General features: G+C 45.9%; 1 protein-coding gene across 1 annotated transcript in view; it reads right to left on the bottom strand.

Moving 5' to 3' along the window:
* LOC309550239 (uncharacterized protein) overlaps positions 1-19578 on the bottom strand; it is a gene marked incomplete at both ends in the record, with an annotated part of 1760330 nt that overhangs the window by 1319682 nt on the left and 421070 nt on the right. Inside the window, 2 exon segments of the mRNA XM_082250650.1 lie at positions 16870-17040; positions 17209-17635. Coding sequence (XP_082106776.1) covers positions 16870-17040; positions 17209-17635 — 598 coding nt within the window.

Here is a 19578-nt window from a genome sequence, read left to right as displayed (position 1 = left end):
GGAAAAAGAGGGGGAGGGGTATGTCTCTATGTCAAAAACAATGTAAGGGTGATAGAGAGGAGTGACATTACGGAAGGGATGAGTATGGAGTTAGAATCCGTGTGTGTAGAACTCCTTAGGGAAGGAGTAAAGGGAAAAGTAATTGTGGGGGTTTGTTATAGGCCACCTAAACAAGGGGAGGAGGTAGAGCTGGAATTTTTAGCACTTTTGGGTAAAGTGGCAAAATTGGGATCAGTCATCATATTGGGGGACTTCAATTATCCCGACATTGACTGGGAAGAGGGGACTACACACTCACATAAGGCCCGTCTATTCACGGAAACCTTACAGGATAATTACATGTCACAGCTGGTGGATTCTCCTACTAGAGAAAACGCAATCCTGGATCTATTGATCACTAATGACCCAGACCTAATCTCGCAGGTAGGAGTCCAGGACAACCTGGGCTCTAGCGATCACAGGATGATCACATTTAGTGTAAATAACAATAGAACAAAGCAAGTGGGGAACATAAGAACCCTTAACTTCAGAAGGGCAAACTTTCCAAAATTATACTCCTTGATGGAAAGGGTAAACTGGGACCAAACCCTGGGATCCCTGACCACAGAGGAAAAATGGGAATGCTTTAGGAACATATTAAGCAAATGCATCTTGCAGTGCATTCCTATGGGAAATACATTTAGAAGAGACAAGGCCAAACCTGGCTGGCTAAACCATAGCGTTAAAAACCTTATTAGGGGAAAAAAAATGGCCTTCAGGAAATATAAATCAGAGGGCACAGTATTGGCTTTCGACCAATACAAGGAGGCAAATAAGAAGTGTAAACACGAAATCAAGATGGCTAAAATCAACTTTGAGAGACAAATAGCGGAGGATAGTAAAAGAAACCCAAAGAAATTCTTTAAGTATATCAACAGCAAAAAACTAGGGCAGAGCATATTGCACATATAATTAACGATGATGGGGGGATGGTTACAGAGGACACTGAAAAAGCAACCGTGCTGAATGCTTTTTTCTCGTCAGTCTTTACGCAGGAAAAGGAGGGGTACACTGACCATGACTGTATGGTTAGTAGTAATACACAGGACTTGCCACTATGGCTAACAGAGGGTGAAATCAGGGAAAGGCTGGATAAACTTAACACAAACAAATCACCAGGCCCGGATGGCGTACATCCGAGAGTACTCAAGGAACTCAGTATGGTTATATCTAGACCACTGTTCCTGATCTTTGCGGACAGTATTAGGACAGGAGATGTACCAGAAGATTGGAGGAAAGCTAATGTGATTCCGATATTCAAAAAGGGTCAGAGGCATGTCCCGGGAAATTATAGGCCTGTCAGTTTGACATCGATAGTATGTAAACTTCTGGAGGGGATGATAAGGGACTATATCGTAGAGTTTGCTAAAGACAACAGCATCATCAGTAATAACCAGCACGGGTTTACAAATGGGCGTTCTTGTCAAACCAATCTATTAGAATTCTACGAGAAGGTGAGCTGTGAGCTAGATAGGGGCAGACCAGTGGATGTGGTGTACCTAGATTTCGCTAAGGCGTTTGATACAGTTCCCCATAAGCACTTAATTTATAAAATAAGGTTTGCAGGTATCGACAGCAGGGTTTGCTTTTGGATACGGAACTGGCTAAAAGGGCGTGTCCAAAGGGTGGTAATAAACAGCGCATACTCAGACTGGTCTGAGGTAGTAAGCGGGGTCCCCCAAGGCTCAGTCCTGGGTCCAACCTTGTTCAATTTATTCATAAACAGCATTGAGGTCGGGGTCAGTAGTTTCAGTAGCAGTTTTTGCAGATGACACAAAATTGGGCAGGGCAATAACTGCACAGCATGAAGCTGATATCCTACAGAATGCCCTGGACAAAACAACGGAGTGGGCAACGACTTGGCAAATGAGGTTTAACATAGAGAAGTGTAAGGTTTTGCACTTGGGGACTAGAAACATAAAAGCACAATACACGTTAGGAGGGGAATCAAAAATGGAGAAAGGTCTGGGAGTCTTGGTTGATGATAGACTAGGCAACAGCATGCAATGTCAAGCGGCAGCTGCCAAAGCCAGCAGAATATTAGCATGCATAAAGAAAGGGATGTATTCCAGAGATAAGACTATAATCCTTCCACTTTATAAAACTCTGGTCCGACCGCATCTGGAGTATTCTGTCCAGTTCTGATCGCCAGTCCTCAGAAGGGATGTGTTGGAGCTGGAGAAAGTCCAGAGAAGGGCAACTAAACTAATTAGGGGATTGGAGGACCTTGATTATGAAGAGCGTCTACAATCACTTGATTTATTCTCCCTGGAGAAGAGACGCCTGAGGGGGAACATGATAGCAATTTTTAAATATCTCAATGGGGATCTCAGCTTAGAAAAAAAGCTGTTTAGTCGAAGGGATTGCATGAGGACTCGGGGGCATACAATGCGATTAGAGGAGAAGCGTTTTAACCTCAGGCAACGTGGGGGGTTCTTTACTGTTAGGGCTACAAGATTGTGGAATTCTCTACCACAAGAGGTGGTTTCTGTGGGTAGTATGGTGGCTTTCAAAAGACTATTAGACGTGCATCTCAAGGATCAGAACATTCAGGGGTATGTGAGATGATTACAGCCACACACACCTACACAGGTTGAACTGGATGGACTATTGTCTATTTTCAACCTCACCTACTATGTAACTATGTAAAAGCAAAAAAGGGGCTGGCTGAAGGCTGGACTAATGAGGCAGGAAATGGTAACCAGGTGAGTCATTGTGGTAACAAGCGGCTGGTAGTTACCCGACAGCTAAGCAGCTTCTAAACACTGAGAGAAAAGAGCAGCTCGCTAACTATCAGGAGTCCAACCCTGACAGTACCCTCTTCCCCAACAATCCCTCCCCCTTGGGGGAGCACAAGACTTGAGGGGAAAATGTATATGGAAAGCCTGGAACAGGGCAGGAGCATTTATGTCCAAGGATTAGACCCAAGAGCGTTCCCCTGGACCGTAACCCCTCTGAACTGGATAGCGTATGTGTCCACTAAACCTATGGGAGTTAATGAAAGATTGAATCTCATATTCTACATGGTTGTCAACCTTAAGCGGGCGAAGGTGTAGTACTGAGGTGGTATAGCAAAAACACGTAAGGAAACATGGAATACGTTGTAAATATGAACGTTGGAAGGAAGATCTAATGTGTAGGCCACAGGGTTAACCTTACCCTCTCCCCAACTTAGTAGAAGGATGCAGGTAGGCGTCGGTGGTCAGCATGGTTTGTACCTCTCTCTGGAGTGTTGCAAAGATTCTTGGACCTGCACCTAAGTGGAACAAAGTTCCTGAAGATGTTGCTCTAACGCAGAAATGCCTTGCGGAACAGATGTATCAGGCAACATAGATGGCTGGAACTCATATTTCACCATAAACTGAGATAATCAGGAGGCGGCATTGATGGTGCTATTGTGAGCAAACTCCACCCAAGGTAACAGGTCCCACCAGTTGTTATGGTGGTCAGAAATATTGCAACGTAAGAGCTGCTTCAAGGCTTGATCGGCCCATTCTGCGGCCCCATTGGACTGTGGGTGATATGCAGAGGAAAAGGAAAGCGGAGCTCCCAACTGTGCACAAAAGGCTCCCCAAAACTTGGACACCAACTGGCTGGCCCTGTCCGAGATGATAACTTTAGGTAACCCATGTAACTGAAAGAACTCTCCAATGAAAATGGATGCCAGTTCCTTAGACACAGGCAACTTCTTTAGCGGAATGCAATGTGACATTTTGAAAAATGGTCAACCACCATAAGAATAACTGTGTTGCTATGGGAGTTGTGTAAATCCATAATAAAATCAATAGATAAATGGATCCAAGGCCTCTCTGCACTGCGTATGGGTTGAAGGAGGCTCACTGGAAGGTGTCGTGGTGTTTTATTCTGAGCACACACAGGACAAGCGGCTACAAAGCTGGTTTCATGAGCACGACTAGGCCACCAGCATTGTTGAGACATAGGCCATATGTCTTAACAATATGTCCATACGCCGTTGATTTTTTCCTGGGTGCCCAGCTGCCTTAGGTGAATGGTAAGTCTGGAGGAAAATGGTGCGGAGATTCTCGGGGACAAAGCAGCGGTCATGAGGTTTTCCAGGAGGAGAATGGATCTGAGAGGGCATCATTCTCTCACCCAAAGGTGAAGTGAGACTAGAAAAAAATAGCCAAAATGCAGTCCGAAGGTATCACAGGAGTGGGAACAGACTCCATTTTGGAAGAGGAGGAAAACTGCGGCAATAAGGCATCTGCTCTTATATTCTTTGTATCAGGTAAGAATGAGACTATGTAATTGAAGCTTGACAGAAAAAGGTCCCACTGAGCCTTTCCAGGAGATAAACGTCTAGCCTCAGACAAGAATGAAAGATTCTTATGGTCAAAATGAGGACCAGCACAGTAGTACCCTTGATGAGATGCCTCCCTTCTTTAAGAGTTAAAAATATGGCTAATAATTCTCTGTCCCCAGTTTCAGAATTTCATTCTGCTAGAGACAATTTTTTTTAGAAAAGTAGCCACAAGGATGGATAGAACTCTCAGGGGTAGGCGGTTGAGACAGGAAAACGCCTACTCCAGTCTCAGATGCATCAACTTCAAGAATGATGGGTAACATGGGATCGGGATGTTCCAGCACTGGAGCTGCACTGGGGTTGAAGGTCAACTGTGCATTCATGAGGCCGATGTGCCAAAATAGCGGCCTGACCTTTGTCAAAGACATCACAGAATTCATGGTACTCTTCTGCCAATAGACTGAAGACGTGCACATGATCCTAATCACTTTCTAAAAAGATGTATTAGTGCATTGTGGGGACCATGACAAAACCTCAGCATTACAACAATTAAAAGAGGGATTGTGCCTCTGTAACCAAGGATAACCAATGACAACTGGGTAATGAGGTAAGGAAATGACTAGGAATTTGAATTATCTCATGGTGAAGAGCCCCTACAGCCATGGTCAACGGAGTGGTTTCATGGGTCACATGGGCAGGCTGTAGATGTCTCCCATCAAAAGCCTCAAGGGTAAGTGGGGAGGCACGAGGCTGCAGTGGTATCGGGTGCTTCACCAGAAAGTGCAGTTAAAATCACACCTTTAATTAAATAGCAAAAATAACAGTTCAGGAACATAGTCAAAAACAGAAGCCGGGGTTTGGATGCCAGAACAGCTAATCAGAGGAGCAAGGATCAGGAAACCATAAGTCAGCGTAGTCAGGCGAAACAAATCAGGAACAGGTATCGGAAGAGAAGTCAGCCACGGCAAGTCATACACAGGAACACGCTGGAGAGCATAGACCAAGGGCAAGGAGGAAATGAGCTAAGCTACTTAAATAGCAAAATGGGACTAATGAGGCAGATAATGGTAACCAGGTGAGTCACTGTGGTAACGAGCGGCTGGTACAGCTAAGCAACTTCTGAGCTCTGAAAGAAAAGAGCTGCTCGTTAAGTAGCAGGAGCCCAGCCCTGACACACACTGACTGAATACATTGTTTCTATGTGTTTATCAGATGATGGGGGATCTAGGTGGACCCTCCGTACTGCTCTCTCCTTTACAATAAAGTCTCCTCTTACCCGGTGATGTGAGGGGTGGCTGATTCTCCATCATGACGTCCTTGTAGAGATCCTTGTGTCCTTCTAAATACTCCCACTCCTCCATGGAGAAATAGACAGTGACATCCTGACACCTTATAGGAACCTGACACACACAATGATACAGTCACCATCCAGACACATCCCTTGTCTGTTACTGGATAATCTCCCAGAATTCCCAGCACCGCTCACCTCTCCTGTCAGCAGCTCCATCATCTTCTTGGTGACTTCTAGAATCTTCTGCATGTTGTGTCTCTCGGGTTTTAGGGAGTCACATGGAGGCACTGTGATGGTCATATGATCACCTGACTTCAGAAGAGGAAATCTCTGTTTTGGAGAACCAATAGGAATATCATGTTAGAATCCCAAAATCCTCCTCACCTCTCCGGTCAGGTCTGTGTTTTATTAATAGATATAAGAGTGATGTCATGTGACCTCCCAGAATCCTCCTCACCTCTCAGGTCAGGTCTGTGTTTTATTAATAGAGATAAGAGTGATGTCATGTGACCTCCCAGAATCCCCCTCACCTCTCCGGTCAGCAGGTAGATGATCTCCAGGGTGAGGTTTAGTATCATCTCAGTCATGTGACTCCGGTCCGCCTTCATCCTCATTCGTTCTGTCACTCGATCTATACAGGTTTCTGTCTAGACAGGTCAGGATAAAAATATATATGTAAGAGGAGAAATGTTCTGACCCTGAAGGGGTTGATCTAGGTTTTCACACTATATATGTGTGTATCATCATCTGCTGGAGATAAAAGACATCACAGTGACTATGGAGGAAGAGGATGGACATGACGGGGGGGGGGGGTTACTGGGTATAAATAGAAAATAAGATCTTATTACCTCCTCTGGTGCCTCTCCCAGCAACGTCTCCACTCTACTTCCTGCTTACTCACCTTTCACCCGGAACTTCCTATTTATACCTGACATCATTTCCTGTCTTCTATAGAGACTTCCTGTCTGGGTGGAAGTGAGATCACCACCTTGTGGAGCTCAGAGGGACTTCAGCCCCGAGAAACGTCTCGTAGTGTGAACACGGCCTTGTGCTGTGTGTGTATGTACTGTATATCCTAATAGATGGGGTCATCTCCACTCCCACCAAGGGGGAGAGAAATATATTACTGCCTAATACCATCACACGCTCATCCCCCCTTTCCTGGCCAGGCAGGCTGCATGCTCGGATTAACAGTTTGGTCTTTATTTCCTGGTTGATCTCACGCATCCTCCAATGACAACTCATATGGCTAAGCTCATGAAGGCCACAACAAGCAAATAGGATACTCATTATAAGGGCAAAGAGAATAGGTGCAGGAACTCCCAATTTCTCTGCCCCTACCCACCTCTGAGCATTATTCCTTGGTTCCACCCCCTACCCACCTCTGAGCATCATTCCTTGGTTCCCCCCCTACCCACTTCTGAGCATAATTCCTTGGTTCCACCCCCTACCCACTTCCAAGCACCATTCCTTGGTTCCACACCCTACCCACTTCCAAGCACCATTCTTTAGTTCCACCCCCTACCCACCAACGAGCACCATTCCTTGGTTCCATCCCCGACCCACCTACGAGCACCATTCCTTGGTTCCACCCTCTACCCACCTCCCAGTACCATTCCTTTGTTCCACCCTCTACCCACCTCCGAGCACCTGGATAGGCCTCCTACTGAGGCCATTGAAATTGACCGGGTTCATAGGGTCCGAGGCCCCCACAGTTTTGACTCTGATCAACCAAGGGATGTATTAGCTCGTGTTCATTTTTACTCTCTTAAAGAAGAAATTATGCAGAGGGCCTGGTCTAAGGGACCACTGGACTTCGATGGAGCCACGGTGCGCCTTTTTCCAGACCTCTCCCGTCTGACACTGAGGATGAGGGCCTTGTTGAAACCCTTACTGGAGATTATACCCAATGTAGGGGCCACCTATCACTGGGGTCAGCCGTTTCATCTTATAGCTCTTTAGCTCTCTGCTGGCCGGAGCAACTATCGGATCTTTTCTCCTTCTTGGATACCCTGGAGTGTCTATTCCTGACTGGTTGCCCAATTCCTGGAGTCAAGCCACCCCAGGTCAGGCCTTTCCGAGGTCCCAACATCAGCGAAGACGGCGGTCCAGATCTGTGATGCAACGGGGGTTCAACAGATACCTCTGCCTCTCACGAACCCTACCACGGCCCCTGGAGGCTCCCTGAATTCCCTTTTTGGGTTTGGTTTTTGACATTTTTCTGCTGCACTTGCTTACCCCCCTTCCCCACCTTTTTGGTTTTTTTTTTAAGTGTTTCACTCACAGTATTTTGTCACGTATTTATGTTTGGGGCGTTTCACTAAAAAACACATTTTTGTGTAATGGTTTACAGTACTTATCACTTTTTAAGCACTTAGTCACTTTCATAGTGTTTTAAAGGAGGATTTTCATGGATTGAAATTTTTATTTTATTTTTTGTGCATCGCATAGTTGTTCACAATGTCACTTAAAAACATTTTTTTAGCATATGTTATTTAAACAATATTAATTATTTACTTTTATTCACATGAGGTTAATAATGTCACTCTCCCCTTTTCTTGGATGTGTGGGGTTTTTTTTTTGTCCCCATGGTTCTCTTGAAGGGTTGCTGTGGGGCAGGGGGATTGGGGGTGGGCGGTAGTGGCTAATGTAGTTATTGTCTTTAGTATGTTTCTTGTCTTTTGCTGGCATTTGTTGCTATTTCATATATTCGCCTACTAGTTCATGGCGGCTTAGTACCTCGAGGTTCCAGTCTGTGGGATGTTAGTTTTGTGGCTGGAGACCGTGGGACACGCCTCCTGTCACTCTCACAGAGTCAAACTCCATTTCCCCATACTAGGTAGCGCTGGTTGCGCTAGGTTTATTTTGACCAAATTTAGATATTATGCCGACATATTGTCTTTGTTTGTCAGTGGTCTTCTCTTTCACATTCTCTTTCTCTTCCGGAGTCCTTTTATCTCTTACTTTCCCAGCTCCTGGGTCCTGGCCTGGTAATCTTTTGCCACTCTTCTGTTCCCTACCATCTTCCTCCCCTTTTCTCTTTCTTCTTGCTGTGCCTCCCCCCTCCTTTTTCTCTCCTGCTCCTTCTCCTCTTTTTTTTCCCCCGCCCGTTCTTTTTTTTGTCCCCTTTTTGTTTTCTTCCTCTTTCTCTTCCATTTCCTTCCCTTTCCCCTGGGCCAGGGTGGGGTTGCTTTGGCTGTCATGCCTTCCCGTGAGCACCAGGGACCCTTAGGTTATAAATTGACCTCACTGAATGTGAGGGGGCTGTCCACTCCGGAGAAACGCGCCCGGTTGCTATCCGATTTACGCCGCAGCCGCTCTCACTTTGCGTTTCTCCAGGAGACCTATTTTCGCTTAGACTCTATTCCCAGGCTCTATAATCGGGATTTCCCCTGGGTGTATCATGCCCCTTCTCCAATTTCAAAATCGAAAGGGGTGAGTATAGTCATTTCTAAATGTATACCCTGGTCTTTCATAGCTGCGCAGGCTGACCCCCGCGTCAGATATCTTTTGGTGAAGGGGAAGGTGGGCCAATTGACCGTCACTTTGTTAAATGTGTACTTGCCTAATACTGACCACTTGTCTTTTTTGCAGCGTTTGACTCCAGCTGTGCTGGGCTTTCGTGAGGGATTCCTTGTCATGGGCGGGGACTTTAACTTTGCCCCTGAACCACCCCTTGATACTTCCCGTAGGTCCTCTCACCTGGCATATGCGTTATTAAGCAAGCTGAAAAAGGAACTTTCCCTCCTCGACCTTGTGGACACCTGGCGCGTGATGGACCCAGGTGAGCGAGACTACACCTATTATTCTGCGATGCATAATGTTTACACAAGGATCGACTTCTTCCTGTTCCCCCAAAATGATCTCCCCTTGGTCACCTCCGCCTAAATTGGATCCTTCTCCTTTTCAGATCATGTTCCCATACACATCCTGATCAACTGAGACTCTAGACCGGGTAGGCTGCTCACTTGGTGTCTTAATGAGTCATTCCTGCAGCTCCCTGATATACGGAATGAACTGGACGAGGTTCTATCTAACTATTTTACCGAAAATTCAGACATATCTCTTTCACCCCCGATTGTTTGGGGGGCTCACAAATGTGTGATACGGGGGGCTCTATTTAGAGCCGGATCGCGACGGGAGAGGGAGGGGGTGATTGAGGCCTTGCTCACCTGTATTAAGGAGCTCAGTATGAAACACAAGCATTCCCTTGCGTCCAAACATCTGCCCCCCTGACTTGAGCTAGGGAGGAATTGAACAACATACTCTTCCAGAAAGTGATGGGGGGCATGGCTTGGGCCAGATGACATTTCTATGAATTCTCAGACAGGCCGGGGACAATGCTGGCTCGTGCCCTTTGGGGTCCGAGAAAGTGCACCTTCATCTCACAAATTTAAACATCAGGTGGTCAGAAGGTCCATTCTTCATCCACTATTGCAGGGGAATTTTATTCGTATTACCGGGCCCTATACAATCTTCCCTCTCCCAATTCACCATCCCTTGAATCAGATGGTCAAGGTGGGGTGGAGGAATACATCCGGTCTTCTGGTAAGCCCTCCCTTACGCAGGCACAGAGCCTTGCCCTTGAGGGTGAAATTACGAAGGTGGAATTGGCGGCGGTGTTGGCTCAGGCGAAGCCTCATAAGGCTCCTGGCCCAGACGGGCTTACTCTGCCCTATTATAAGACATTTGCTGCCCGTCTTGGCCAACCCGTACTCTTCTTTTTCAATGCGCTCCACGACGGTACTGCAATGCCCCCGGACAACCTGAGGGCATATATCACTCTCATTTATAAGGATGGCAAGGACCCAATGGCTTGCGAGAGTTATCGTCCTATTGCCCTCCTTAATACTGATCTTAAACTCTTTGCCAAGGTGCTGGCCAATCGACTCCTGCCCCTTATCCCCCAATTAGTCCACTACGATCAGGTCGTATTGTCTCTAGCCATCCCGGGAGGCTAGAGAAAATACGACACGGGTGATGGATTTAATCCCTGCCGCCTAGACCTCCCGCCTGCCACTGGTGCTATTGTCCACAGATGCGGAGAAGGCTTTCGACAGGGTGGCCTGGGACTTTATCCGGGCCACCCTGTCGCATATTGGTCTTGGACCTCAGATGATTCCTTGGATTCTGGCCCTATATTCTTCTCCGTCCTCCGCGGTGAGGGTTAACGACTGGCGGTCCGATTTTTTCCCTATTTCCAACGGCACTCGACAGGGGTGTCCGTTGTCAGCCCTCATCTTTGTCCTCACATTGGAGCCTTTTTTGTGTTCGATCCATGATAATCAGAACATAACGGGGCTGCAGAGAGGCGGGAGTCATCATAAAGTTGCCACCTATGCGGATGATCTAATCTTCTTCATTTCCAATCCGACCTCGTCATTGCCTGCCATACTCCAGGCCCTGGACCATTATGGTCGCCTCTTTAACTACAAAATCAACCTTGCAAAGTCTGCGGCTCTCAACATCTCAGTCCCAGATGCGGCCGTAGGTACGTTACGGACTTCCTTTCCTCTACAGTGGGTGTCTAGCTCCCTTATATATCTAGGGGTGCATGTTACAGCAGATTCCCTCGACCTCTTCCGGTTCAATTTCCCACCATTGCTAGGGGTAATTAAGGCAGACCTTCATGCTTGGCAGTCATTGACACTCTCCTAGTTTGGTCGATGTAATGCGCTCAAGATGAATGTCCTGCCTCGTTTACTTTATGTAATCCAGGCTCTTCCGATCGGAATTCCTCTCTCTTTCTTCAAGCAGGTCAGGGAAGCATTTGGATCTTTTGTGTGGGCCTCTAGGTCTCCCAGAATCAAGCTTTCGACACTCTCTCTTCCTAAGATCAAGGGGGTGGGGTTGCCGGACCCCCTACGGTAATTTAGGGCATCCCATCTGGTGCGGATCCTTGATTGACACTGTCACGCAGAGGCCAAGCAATGGGTGAGTCACCCGGTTATTGGTACTACTCTTCGTGAGCCCAGAATGGTAGGGCCATACCCAAGGGTGGCCCCCTCACCCTCCCCCTTATTGCCTATCTTGGACAACCCCAAGTTCCCCCCGGGCCGTACGAGTGCCGGTGTGCGGAGTTTAGCTCGGTCTGGTAGGATGCGCTTCAGGGATGTCTGACCTGGAGGCGACGTCCCATCTCCCATTGAGATCTCTCGCTGGTCTCTGGATACCCTCGACCCCCTCAGTGTGAATCAGATTCGCCACTTCCTCCTTTCTCTCCACCGGCCGGGGTTCGCCCCTCGGCCATTGATGCTGTTCAAAACCGTGTGCAAGAGGGGTGACCCTTCTAGACACTCCCTGTCTTTTATGTACACTCTTCTCTCTGACACGATGGAGGGTCTTTATTTGCCCTTCTTCCGTCAATGGGAGCGTGACTTGGGTATCTCGTTTTCCCCTACACAGGCTGATAAGATATTGAGACTGAATCACAAGGCCTCCATGGCGAATAAATACCAGGAAGTGGGATATAAGATCCTGACAAGATGGATGCCGGGGCCCCGGATTGTTGCTGGAGATGCGGCGCCGAGGGGGGAACGATGATACACATCTTTTGGGCTTGTCCCCTACTTAGGGGCTTTTGGGACAAAGTCGCGTCGCCGTCAGGCAGCTGACTTCGGTCGAGGTGAGAGATGACCCTGCGCTTTGTTTATTGCATTTGATGAGGTGCTCGGTGCAGAAGTATAAAAAATCTTTGACTATTCAGCTTCTCAATGCTGCAAAAGCTTGTATTCCTGCTATGTGGCGGCAGACTCAACCTCCCATGCGTTCCCTGTGTATTTCTAAAATTAATAAAATCCAACAAATGGAGCATCTGACCACCACCATTAAAAATACTGAAGAAACCACTAGGACTCTGTGGAGACCATGGGTATATTTTTCTGGCACTGACGCCTATCTGTAAGAACCCGGCTGATTATATTGTGCCTTTTGGCAATTCTTTGAGGTTCTGTCCCGGCAGCCTCGCCCTGGCCCCTCTTCCCTTTTCCTCTATCTTTCCACCTGCCTACTGTACACCTGTTGTTTTTTATCGTGGTGTGTTAAAGTGCGTCTCTTCAGGGGGCAGAACCAGGCATGATCAGGCTCTTACCTAATTACGTTTGATGATGCAAGTTTCAGGCAAGGGATGCCCGAGTGTTCCCGTTTTGGTTTATATTTGCTCCCTTGAACACAAAATCTTTATCATTGTATGGCCATGCACCTGTTAATTGTTTGCTGAACCTGTAATGCTTGTTTGTTATTCTATGAAAAACTAATAAAACTTTTAATAAAAAAAAAAAAAACACTGACTCTAGAACTGCAGTTTTCTTTCATTCGGCAGACATTTACTCTAAAGCAGGAGGCCGGACTAAATGCAGCTCATTGCTATCAAATGAAGCAGACAAGATTGTCCAACTTGTAGAATTATTCTTTAGGATAGAATAAATATTCTTCACCCCAACTTTCAATGCATTGGAAGAGAGGCAAGGGTTAAGGCAGGTTCACAGACTACAACTGCAGACAGATATACCCCTTCGGGAAAAGTCCAATACATAAAGTTACCACCAGAAGACCCTAAACCCCCCAAGAACCCACCTAATCATCATTAATGAGTATACCACTGAAGAACACAGCATCCCCCAATGGCAACTCCATGTACAAAGTATATGGCTAAGCTCATGAAGGCCACGTCAACCAAATAGGTGACTCAGTATGCTGGAAAACCTCTTCCTCTTCACAAGTGCCTAATCTGACATCCTGCAGTACAGGTAGAAGTGTTGTGGTTGGGGTTTGAACTGAACAACCCAGTGCTGCAAGGTGATGACCACTAAGACATTCTGCTGCTCTGTCCTTCTGTTCAATTTGCACCACTCTTCTAGCATGAGCTTCTAGATTAAACATCATAGGGAAAAAGGCAATGCACTCCTTTGGAAGTGCTAAAAATACTTGCATTGCAGTTATCTCTGCAGGAAGGGCGGTACAAAAACCTGCTTATAGACCATCCTCATATTCCTATTAGGAATTGTTTGAAGAGGGTTAAATTGGTCAGGTGACTGGTCCTGCAAGGGAAAAGCTTGCCATGGTCAGAGTTGAGACTCCTTGCACAGGGAGAGTTGTAACAGACTCCTTTAGAGTGTCTTGACTACCTGTGGCAACCTGTTGGTAGAGGTAATCTTCCTCCCTGGATGTCTGAACAAAGTAGGAAATTTATACAGGGTTTTGCCTGTCAAGCACCAAAGGCCCAGTCTACGGTGTGCATAATACATGCAGATCTGGAGAGGCTTAATAGATAGTGTCCATTAGTCAGCTTCCCATACACCAGATTTATGAGGCCTGCAGAAGGGCTGACAATCCAGGAACAGTATGAGTAAGGAAGACGCTGCCCCCCTTCAGCTATAACCTGCATAGAACAGCCACAGCATAGAGGGATTAGGCTGCAGCAGCACAAGGACCTGTCACAGTAGGAAATAAATCCATGATAAACAGACACGGTGCAAAGGAAAACTCCATATTGTTTGAAAAAAAATAAGGATATTATAACATATATAATTGCTACTCTAGCTATGTAGTAATTTTTTTTTTTTTTTAAATCGCAATTCAAACTACGGCTGCTAAAGTCTCCTAAGCTGTCAAAAAAGACAGTGTAACAGTTGTTTCTGTTTGCTGGGTGAGAAAAACCCGTAAGGAGTTAGTTACTGCTAAAGGAATACTAACACTGCAGCTTCTCACATCAGAGCACCATTCCAGCAGGTGAATAATCAAACAGACCCTGCCATACAGATGTAGAGCCCTCCTAGGTAGGTGCTAGAATGAGGGGATATAGTTTTTGGTTTCTCTACCTAACAGGGACACAGCTCATGCTGTCTTGATGATTCATACTGATCCAATAGCCATGGAGTATATTGGACAGTGGATGGAAGCCTGGCAGATGAGAGCATGGATGTCTGTACAGCCCTGGCCAATTAGAAGGGGATGTGCTCCAAGGCATGCTGGGTACCTGTATTTATATCTGAAGAACACATGGGCTCGTAGTCCAGTCCAGTCTACCTCTAGGGAGAGAGGTCTAGGTGGGGAGGGGGCTGCTGCCTCTCCCTTGCAGAGGCTGCCATGCGGCCTTGGGTGGGCGACCTGAGGGCCTAAAACATTGAAGTTGTAACCCATTGGTCCTTACGAGGGCTGACTGAGGGAGGATGCCTGCGGATCCTGTCTGGTACTACTGAGGAAGACTGGTGTATGTGTGCTCCAAGAGCCTTGCGAGTATAGTGCCCGCCCCCCCCCCCCCCGCAGGGGATCCTTGGGACTTGTGCTGTTAGATGCTCCTCTGGGTGTTAGAAGTCAGTTACTGGGTGCAAGCTAAAGGACACACTGGCTAGTGTCTTGAAGAGGCAAGGTTCACTGAGTTCCTTCACCTACAAAGGGACTTGTTCATCCCATATAGGTGCTATATGGTCCTGCAGATGATCTGCATTACAGTTCTATTGAGAGAGTTGTCCTCACCTGTGAATAGTTATTTGGAGTATCCTACTAAATCCCTTCTCTTATCCAAAAAAAATGCGAAACTACAGATGATCACAAGGAACCACTGTCATATGTGTGGACTTTAAGGGCACAGCATGAGACAGATAACCACTACATGGATTTATCCTAAAATAACATTTATTGATTTATCTAAAACCAGATCTCAATAAAATGACAAAACTGGCCCTGAACTGAGCTCAGCTCGTACACAGGAGATCAATGTCTCCTACTAATTTCACTCATGTACATCATACATATATAAGGATAAGTTGCTATATATCATAAGGTTCGTGTAGGTATAGATATTTCCTCTCTTCACTGGTCTACGCGTTTCACACAACCATCAGGACCATGAAGATGTACAGAATGTTTTCTCTTAAAATTAACAGACTCAATATTAGTGTTTCATACGCATAGAACATAATCTGTATTTATTTACATCATAATAAATACAAACATGGCTTAATAGCACACGGCCTTCCTTCCAACCTCCAACAAATTAACCCAACCTGGGGCGGACACAGGGGGGAAAATTGGACCAAAATGTGTTGTATATATAGGTATCGGTCCTGATGATCCTAGGTACAAGATAAAATATATATGTGTAGTAGTGTGAGGAGTAATTACATTCTCTATTCTATATCTATTTATACAGAAAGGAGGAAGGATAATCACTTTATGAGGATAGCAGGTTGGTATACACCAGATGGAGTTTATACTCCCATAATATGTGGGTGTCTCTCTCTATAGGGGTCACCTAGGTATATGATCAAAGCCCATCTTGTTTATGACTCATAGTTAGTGTACTCTTATCTTTAATAATGTAGGTTTCAGCCTACCTGTAGGGTAAGTATATCTCTTAGATATACTTACCGCCCCTTACCTATGTAAGAAATGTCAAATGGAGGAGGAACCTGCAGTAGTTATTTTTTAATAAAGGATTTTTTAAGAATTGTGTGTTTTTATTACTTTTTGATACTTTTTTGGTGAATAGGTACAGGCAATATGTTCCAGATATTTATTTACATGGGGGGTGGGATCTGGGGGCCCCCTTGGTAAAAGGGTCTTTCAGATTACGACAAGTCCCCTGCCTGCAGACCCCCACAAGCACAGGCCACAATTGTGGGGAAGAGGCCCTTGTCTCCATCACTTCATACAAAAATGGTCCTATAAGTGAGGAGGACAAAAAAGGAACGCAGCCATTGGCTTATCCTGAACATTTATGGGGTGGGGTCTTATGGGGGAGGAACTAGGACGGGGCTACCCAAAAGTATGCTGCCATGGACCTCTGTCAGGAAAGCACATTATGGCCACTAGATGGAACTGACCATTATAGGAAATCCCAATTCACCATGACTGGGGGAATGCGGGTCACATTTCATCAACACATTTATAACAACCAGATCTGTAAGTGTTTGTGAAATCTTCCCGCACAAAATGTAGCCAATGAAAGGTAAGGACTCCATTTTTATTTTTCTCCTGCTATCAATGGCCAACACAGGACAACACTTCATCCATGTCTCTGGTGATCTCTGATCTCCTTATGAAGTGTTTCTTACATGATGAAGATCAGCCATGGAGTATATCTGAGGTGTATATCAGGGTGTGCTTCTTCCCCACATGTCCACCAACATTCATATAGAAGACATTTCCCATACTCAAGGCACTAATACACCTCCAGGGTTGTGTGGGACTCCTGATGTACAGGAAGACAGAACTTCAGTGAGGAACATTTTCCTCACTCAGGACAAGAATACGGCTTTTCCCCCTTGTGAGATTTCTGATGTGTGGAAAGATTGCCCTTCTGTGTAAAACATTTCCAGCACTCAGGACAGGAATACGGCTTCTCACCGGTGTGCAATCTCTGATGTGTGGAAAGATAGGACTTGACTGAAAAACATTTCCCACACTCAGGACAGGAATACGGCTTCTCACCAGTGTGCGATCTCTGATGCGTGGAAAGAGCAGACTTGCATGAAAAACATTTCCCGCACTCAGGACAGGAATACGGATTCTCACCAGTATGCGATCTCTGATGTGTAGAAAGAGCGGACATCTCTGCAAAACATTTCCTGCACTCAGGACAGGAATACGGCTTCTCACCAGTGTGCAATCTCTGATGTGTGGAAAGATAGGACTTCTGTGCAAAACATTTTCCGCACTCAGGACAAGAATACGGCTTCTCACCAGTGTGCGATCTCTGATGTGTGAATAGATAGGACTTCTGTGCAAAACATTTCCCGCACTCAGGACAGGAATACGGCTTCTCACCCGTGTGCGATCTCTGATGTGTGGAAAGATAGGACTTCTGTGCAAAACATTTCCCGCACTCAGGACAGGAATATGGCTTCTCACCAGTGTGCGATCTCTGATGTGTGGAAACATAGGACTTCTGTGCAAAACATTTCCCGCACTCAGGACAGGAATACGGCTTCTCACCAGTGTGCGATCTCTGATGTGTAGAAAGAGAGGAGATCTCTGCAAAACATTTCCCGCACTCAGGACAGGAATACGGCTTCTCACCTGTGTGAAATCTCTGATGTCTGTAAAATTGGGACTTGCTTGAAAAACATTTCCCGCACTCAGGACAGGAAAACGGCTTCTCACCTGTGTGCAATCTCTGATGTGTGGAAAGAGCGGATTTCTGTGAAAAACATTTTCCGCACTCAGGACAGGAATACGGCTTCTCACCAGTGTGAGATCTTTTATGCATATTAAGATTGCCTTTCAAACGGAAACTCTTCCCGCACTCAGAACAGGAGAACCTCTTATCTGTTGGAAGGACGGCACCGTCCCTCACAGTCTGAGGTTCCTCATGATAAGAGGAATACGATGGTCCGGCACCGTCCCTCACAGTCTGAGGTTCCTCAGGATAAGAGGAATACGATGGTCCATCTACACTGTGTGGTGCCGGATGGACATTTGAGGTAGCCGGGTTTTCTCCTGGACTATACTGTGTGATGTCCTCATCTTCTACTTTACAGTCTGGAGACAAAGTGAGACAATCCTCAGAGGTTTTCCTCATCTCCCGTCCATCTACTAAAATAGAAATACAAAGATTATTACTAGATATTAGCAGATTGGTTCCCCTAAACCAGGACTCCGCCCACATCAGGCAGCTTTGTCTCTGAGGATCTTACAATTCCTCCTCAAGGTAACTAGAAAATGGGTCCTCTGATCTCCTACCAGTTCATTTCTTTATTCATGGACCTTAGTCAGAGAGTGAGGAAACAATGAGAATTGTATTTTATAGGAGTGACAGTGATGAGGGGATTATAGGACGAGTGTCCCCTCCCCCCTCTATCACTCATTGCCATCTTCCCAACACAAGAAGTCCTGCACTTCCTTATTTAGTCCATGATTTAGTCATGAATAACAGCGGGGCTGAGTCCCACCAAAGGTCAGAGAGTGAGGATGGGGGGAGAACAACCAAGATGAAGACCGGACTGATCCTGAAGACCAACATCATTGGGTTACTGACTCCTCCCTCATTATTACATTCTGTTTAAGGTTCCAAAGTTGGAGGAAGTTATCACATTATTATCAACATGTAAAAGTCTGTCCTCCAATCAGATCATCAGATATAAAATGTGATATAAAATAAATAATACATCGGTACAATCATGTAGTGTAAAGAATGGTGTATAAATATTCACAGAAACATTCACCCAATGGCAGCTCACATTCAGAAAGTTTCTTTCACTAAACACAAAAACAAATAAAAAAATCAAAATAAATTTCTTCCCCCAAATCTGTAGACAATAAGTGGGAAATAATTTCCCTCCTCTCCTCCACGGTATATATGGGGGGGGGGGGTAGAAAATATGGGCGGAGCCTGCGCAGGGACGTCCCATCTCGGACATCCCAGGGAAGGGGTATCTGAGTGAAGGATCACATTGTGAAGCTTGTTTAGTCCGCACTGCTCAAGTCCCAGCTTTGTAATTCTATCATCTTGGATTTTAATGTTGAATAAAGCAGATAGACGGAGAGCACTAGAGGGGTGTCATTTTCTACCCTCCCCCCCCCCATATATACCATAGAGGAAGAGGAAGGAGGAGAGGAGTGAGTGATATCCCTAGAGGGGGAAGGGATCTGTGGGACTCGCTGGTAACACAGGAGTCAGATGGTAAGGTGAGTGGAAGTGACCACCAGCACCTTTCTCCTCTGCAATTTCTGCACTCGCACTTTATCATTTATATTGGCCCTGACTGATGACACGTGTCACATGACTCACATTTCTTATCCTTTTAAGTCTGATTGTTACACGGTGCAGTGATATCGCACAGATTGGATTATTATTTCCCACTTATTGTCTACAGATTTGGGGGAAGAAATTTATTTTCATTTGATTTTTTCATCAGATATAAAATGTCCAGCTGGTAGGAAAAGGGCATAACAAAGAGAATCCATATTATGTGTATATATAGCAGTGGGTAGAGGGGAGAGAGCAGAAGTCAGGAGTATGTAATGTACAACATAGAGTATA

This window comes from Pelophylax lessonae, assembly GCF_965119305.1.
Source record: "Pelophylax lessonae genome assembly, chromosome: 3".
NCBI lineage: Eukaryota > Metazoa > Chordata > Amphibia > Anura > Ranidae > Pelophylax > Pelophylax lessonae.
The sequence above is the reverse complement of the archived record's forward strand: the minus strand, read 5'-3'. Positions and strand labels throughout refer to the sequence as shown.